This window comes from Typha angustifolia, chromosome 7 (assembly GCF_048772165.1).
Source record: "Typha angustifolia cultivar Huaian chromosome 7, ASM4877216v1, whole genome shotgun sequence".
In the NCBI taxonomy this organism is placed as follows: Eukaryota; Viridiplantae; Streptophyta; class Magnoliopsida; order Poales; family Typhaceae; genus Typha; species Typha angustifolia.
This window is the reverse complement of record NC_133245.1, coordinates 6,512,326-6,518,801: the sequence shown is the minus strand read 5'-3', so window position 1 is coordinate 6,518,801 and position 6,476 is coordinate 6,512,326. Positions and strand designations below refer to the sequence as shown.

The window sequence follows — 6,476 nt, the reverse complement described above, 5'->3', positions numbered from 1 at the left end:
TTTACAATATGATACAAATGAAAAATCAGAGATAGGATAAAATCCTATAACAAGCACCACTCTTGGTTGAATAATTGGTTGACCAACAATTAACCTTGTGTATCAATATATAACTGAACAAATACTTGTGAAAATAAACAAACGAAGGGGATAAGGCATCGACCTTTGAACAAGCCTCCCTCTTGGCCTACTGAGGCAGCCCTACAGAGAAGAAACAAATGCAGGAGACTTAAACTTAGAGCGCTTATCATCAAAGGGCTAGCATTGTAAAATAGACCCAACACACATAGAGACCGACAGACCTAACTAAACCTTCCAAAAAAAATCACCGTAGAATCTACCAAACTATTGAGAGATCATGATACTACACCAACTCCACAAAAGCAAACTAAGCTAGCATATACGGCAAGGCAATCACTTGCCCACAGCCATGGCTGATCCAACACCTAACAACAACCAGGGCAAAGGAGGCCCAGCAAGCGATGGGGCGGAGGGGAGGCCGGTGGCGATAGAGGGAGGTTGGTAAAGGTCACGGCCTCAAGCTCTAGCAAATTAAAGAAACTAGCAACCATCGTGGCATGGGGGAAAAAAAGCAACGATAGAGTGGGAAGCCGAAGGAAATGATGGTTGGACAGTCCAAAAGCTACTAGAAGTAGTGATTGGAGGGAGGGCGACTGGGCTGGAGGTTGCATCACCAAGAGGACGGGGTTCCGACGGGGAAGGGGGTGAAGAGAGGATTGAGCGAGATCTAGTCAGAAGGGGGGTAGGGGGAAGGAAGGGTAGAGAGAGATGTCATCAAGATCAGAGCTGAAGGGGAGCAGTGTTGGAGAAGAAGGAGGTGACGATCTTGGCCTAGATGGCTTGGTACCACCATCGAGCCGGTGAACTCCAAGCTCAACAAGGAGAGAAGGAAAAGAGGATAAAAGAGGGAGATGGAGAGAACTTTAGGGAGAAGAGCCTCTCCCCTCCCCTAGCGCATGGCTAAGGGAGGGGTGAGGAGGGAAAATCGGTCACCGAGAAGCCCCTCGGTCAAGAGGGAGAGGAGGCGACCTAACCCTAGTAGAGAGCTAGGGCCGACACCAAGAAGGAAGGCCTATGGCAAATTATTAGATGCATATGGATTACAATATATATACAAAGTCATTGTAGTTAACAGCAAATCGATTATCTAAAGGTAAAGACTAAAGAGTGTCTTTTTTAAAAGCTTTGAAATCAAAGGGTAGAAATTTCACTTAGTTTTTTCTTTAAGTTTTTTGAGAAGAAATCTGTTGTCGACGTAGACAAATATCATTACTTGAGATCACAGATTTGAGAAGAAATTTCAAATAGCAGAAACATCAAATTACACATATATGGGTCATATATCGCAAACAATCGGAAATTCTGCCCAATTTTCCTAACTGCATCATTAGGGTCGATGACAAAATTCTCATGTTCATCCATTAACCTTTCTCTTTTCTTTCTGAAATTACTAGAAGTGAGGACCATCGCAAGTTATTAGATGCCTAAGTTTACAACTGAAAGTTGTCGTCAAGACTAGAAAATAAGATATTTGATTAGTTTATCTCTACCGGGCTATTCAACATTTATCTTCTCATTATGCTGTGAAATGTCTAAAGTTGTATATGCCTTTAAAAAAAGTTGAATATCCGTGTTGTGGCTCACGAAGGCTTCAGCTAGATGTCCAAACTGAGTATTCAAAAATACTAATAAACAAAATAAGCATCAAACAAATTTTAAGCAAACAGAATATAATCTGATATGGCTACATAGTTCACATTCAATGGCAGGTATACATAGTGTTGAAAGCAGATAGAAGAACAAAGCCAGTCTTCATTGCAATTGCTTATTAGATCCCCTAAACCAAAATGGAGTACAATCTCGTGCATGCTAAGAGCAAAATGAAAAGAATATATATATATATATATATATATATATATTTAATAAAAGTCTAATGCCTTAATTTACTCTCCTCCTTATCAGAGTCCATATTATTCTCCTTTTGGCCAAGAGATGAACGTAAGACAAGAGAAAATCTTATAGTGCCTTAGCTTCTGCAATGACATTCTCGACTGTCAGACCAAACTCCTTGTATATTCTTCCAGCAGGAGCACTCGCACCGAATTGGTCAATACCGATAGCTTTCCCTTTGCTTCCGACGAACTTTTGCCACCCAAGTGTTGATCCTGCCTCGATGCTAATCCTCGAAGTGACTGCACTGGGAAGGACACTCTCCTTGTATTCCTCCGGTTGATCGTCAAACAATTCCCATGAAACAAGTGACACAACCCGAACCATCTTCCCCTCCTTCCTCAGCTGATCTGCTGCCTTTGCAGCAATTTCAAGTTCAGAACCGGTGCTTATAAGAATGAGATCCGGCATGTTCCCAGAAGAGTTGTCGGAGATAACATAGCCTCCCTTCTCAACCCCTTCAACAGATGTTCCAGGAAGCTGAGGGAGCTTCTGACGAGAGAGGGCAAGGACCGACGGCCTGTTCCCATTAAGGACTGCAACCTTGTAAGCACCAGCAGTCTCATTACCATCTGCAGGCCGGAGCATTAGGATGTTGGGCATGGCTCGGAAACTAATAAGATGTTCAATAGGCTGATGGGTGGGTCCATCTTCTCCGAGACCAATGGAGTCATGGGTCATCACGTAGATTACTCCAGCCTCACACAATGCTGATATCCTCATGGCAGCTCTCATGTAGTCTGTGAATACAAAGAAGGTTGCGCAGTAGGGGATGAGGCCGGGGCTATGAAGTGCAATACCATTGCATATGGCACCCATTCCGTGCTCTCTAACACCAAAACGGATGTTCCTCTCCTCAGGTGTGTCCTTTTGGAAGTCACCAAACATTTTCAGCAATGTCATATTTGAGGATGCAAGATCAGCGCTGCCTCCAAGAAGTCCGGGAAGTACTTTAGTGAGTGCATTCAAGCACTGTTGAGATAAATTTCTGGTAGCATCAGCAGGACTTTCAGGGGTATATGTCTGCAAATCAAACAACAAAGTAACAGAACTTAGAGATACATATTATGATACTCTCACTATTCTTGACCACATGGAAAGATCAAAAGTATATAAAAGTATAAGCAATGCTCACCGGAAGAGCCTTCTCCCATCCAGCAGGCAGTTCTCCTTCTATGATGCCCTTCAGTTCAGCAGCCTCCTGCTTATACTTGGTTTCATACTCTGCGAATTTGGCTTTCCATTCAGCCTCAAGAGAAGCACCTTGGGGAACATGCTGACTCCAGTGCCTGAGATGGATTAATAAAATTAGTAGGTTATCAGATGAAAATTTTCATCCATGAACAAAATTTCCGAGGTCACATACCTCTTCACATCATCAGGAACATGGAAGGGATCATAAGGCCAACCAAGGTTCTGCCTAGTTGCATCAACTTCCTTCGTACCTAATGCACTCCCATGTACGCTATATGAGTTTGACTTGTTAGGTGATCCATACCCAATAGTAGTAGTGACCTGTACAAATCATCCCTCACAACATGAGTCAAGGCCAAAACACAGATTCATTTAACATGAGAAAATTAAAATAATAATGACCTTAATCAATGTCGGTTTGTCTTTGACAGCCTTTGCTTCCTTAATAGCAGCACGGATCTCATCATAACCTGTGTTACCATTCTTTACCCAGATAGTGTGCCAACCAAGAGCCTCAAATCGGGCACTCACATCTTCTGTAAATGCAATGTCAGTGTCTCCATCAATAGAAATGCTATTGTCATCATAGAAAGCAATCAATTTTCCTAGACCCCAGTGGCCAGCAAGAGAACAAGCTTCATTTGAAATGCCCTCCATTTGGCAGCCATCTCCAAGTATAACATACCTAAAGCCCAAGCATGCACCAAAAATTCACATCATACAATTCTAAGTGATTATGAAGATAGTCAAACAAGATTGAGATGAGTCGGGAAGATGTCTATTACGTGTAGTGGTCAACAATCTCCATATCAGGCTTATTGAAACGAGCAGCCAAGTGTTTCTCAGCAAGTGCAAGTCCAACCGCATTTGCAATACCCTGACCCAGAGGACCTATACAATAAAGTAAATTAAGTCTCAACTATACAGATGAGAAGAGGAGAAATTAGGTGACAGTTTTGCAAAACTATCCACATTCTGCTAAACAAAGAACAATTAGACCATGCTTAGTTTAAGATGCAAACCACTGGTCACTTCAACTCCGGGTGTCTCAAAATTCTCAGGATGACCAGGAGTCTTACTCCCCCACTGCCGAAAAGCTTTCAGATCCTCTTCCTGAAAGATTAAATATCACTCATCAATAACTAAAGAAAATAAATAAACAGATTATTTCCATACTAAGTTCTGATGTGTTGCGGTAGGTTAGCATATGCAGCTCAATATATGGTATATCTCCAAATTTGTTTTTCCATTACTGTATCTATGTCCGTATTCTGAAAAAGAAATCAAATGCAACTAGAAATCCCTAATACTCAGTATTGGAACCAGAAAATTCTGAAACAAGGTCCCCTCCCTTCAAAATGCCTATGTTAGTGAAGGCTATGTTAAAATGGCAGGGGCCAAGTGGAGGTCTAGAGTACAGATTCCATCAATTATTTACTATGAAGGCACTCTTAAGCCACTGAAAGCATGAAGGAGTGATTCGCGAGAACCAATCCAAGGAGCGGACTAGTGGCTTTTATTCTTTCTTCTTTCTTTTATGGTGAATCGAACTGAAGAATTCTTGACTTGAAAAGACAGAGACAAAGGGCTGAAATAGCAAATTACACAAGATTGGAAATGCACGGCCGAGTGTGATTGGCTGATGTTGGGCATTAGCAGCAACAATAAAAGTAGATCTGTCTCTCATACATCAGAAAAAGAAAAGTATCTATTTGTCTAACAAATTAATCTATGCTACAATTTTTAGTATAAAGAAAAAAATATTTTCATAGAAGAATACCAGATTGCTCTACTCCTATGGCTTTAAAATCGTCAAACCAATTCTTATCTAAGACACTATCCAATTACAAACATAAAAAAGGATGAAATCATCATGTTACCACCTTGGCATTTAATCCAACTTTGCAAACCATTTTACATATTACAATCTAACACTTAGGATTCCAATTAAACAATCAAAGCATCTTCTATCGAAGAGTAAACCCCACCACTCTTCTCAATATCTAACAAGCAACTATCAACACCAAGTTGCAATCTTTTTCCTACCAAATCCACAAATTCAAATCAAACCCATATATAATATCAAGAAAAAAAGATAAAATTGATCAAGAGTGGCGTACCGTTACGCTATCATATCCGGCGAGGTGGAGCAGGGCATACTGGAGCATGCACCCATGTCCCGCCGAGAGAACAAACCGATCTCTATTAAACCAATACGGGTTCTTCGGATTAAATCGCATGACCTCATCGTAGAGTATGTGGCCCATCGGAGCGCAACCCATGGGGAGACCCGGGTGGCCAGAGTTGGCCTTCTCCACGGCGTCGATGGCTAGGAACCGGATCGTGTTCACTGACTTCTCCACCAAATCTGTCGTAACCGGCGCCGAGCTCTTCTTCTCCTCCGAACCCACCGCAGCCTCTGATCTCGCGGAGGTGGCCCTCCGTGGCCGATATGTCACGCTGGCGGCGCCACAGCCCGAAAGGGAGCGAGCCGGGAGGGCGAGCCGGTTCGGTCTGACCGGATTAAACCGGGTTAGATCGGAGATTGGTCGGGCTATCATGGCCTTGGAAGCCGTCATCGACGAGGACGACATCGCCATTGCTATGTTTCTATCGACCTCTCTCTCTATAGTGTGGAAGTATATAAATAGGAGGTGACTCGACGGGCTAAAAAGGGAAATTGAAAGACGTATTGAATATTAGCCGTTGGATGGGAAGGGAGAGAGGATCAGAACCGTTCGAAGCAGTAGGAAATCTTTCCACGTGTTGTTAGGTATCTTCCGTGGGAATGTAGTTTGGGGAAGGGAATGGGTTTATTGTTTGGGAAGTTATTGGCAAGCTTTAGGATGGCTATTGGTGGTTAGCTTAGGCCAGGTTTTTAGTTTAAAATTAATTGATAACTTTGACCATCTTTTGGATGTTACAAAGAGCTAAGATTTATATTTGGAAAATTTGGAAAAAAAACTCGGCTTTTCATGGTTTGAATACGGGGAGATTTGCACCATAAACTAATTATTATAATTATTATTTGTCTTACTACCTATTTCAAATTTTTTTTTTTGAGCTTTACTCATTTCAGTTATAAATAATTATAATGCCGGGACCAAATAACTATGACCTTCAATAGTAAATGTAATTATTTTTCTTATATTTTTCTATTTTTATACTCATTCGAAAAGAGAATGTAACGTATACTTTAAATAGATAGCTGGTGAGAGAAGATTAATTAATATGATTTGATCAAGAGCTCAGGTGGTTGAATGCCCCACCAATAATATTCAAATTACTGAACATGACTTATCGAAGCGTTC

The 6,476-nt window shown here is 41.5% G+C and overlaps 1 protein-coding gene across 1 annotated transcript; it reads right to left on the bottom strand.

Annotated features, from left to right (window-relative positions):
* Positions 1–1,710: 1,710 nt before the first annotated feature.
* On the bottom strand, positions 1,711–5,793 carry LOC140763428 (transketolase, chloroplastic-like). The gene is made up of 7 exons (XM_073101619.1): positions 5,286–5,793; positions 4,188–4,278; positions 3,951–4,056; positions 3,568–3,850; positions 3,338–3,486; positions 3,107–3,260; positions 1,711–2,994 (listed from the first exon to the last, which is right to left on the bottom strand). The coding sequence occupies exons 1-7, from the start codon at positions 5,763–5,765 to the stop codon at positions 2,038–2,040; spliced, it is 2,220 nt and encodes a 739-aa protein (XP_072957720.1). The 5' UTR covers positions 5,766–5,793; the 3' UTR covers positions 1,711–2,037.
* Positions 5,794–6,476: the final 683 nt, after the last annotated feature.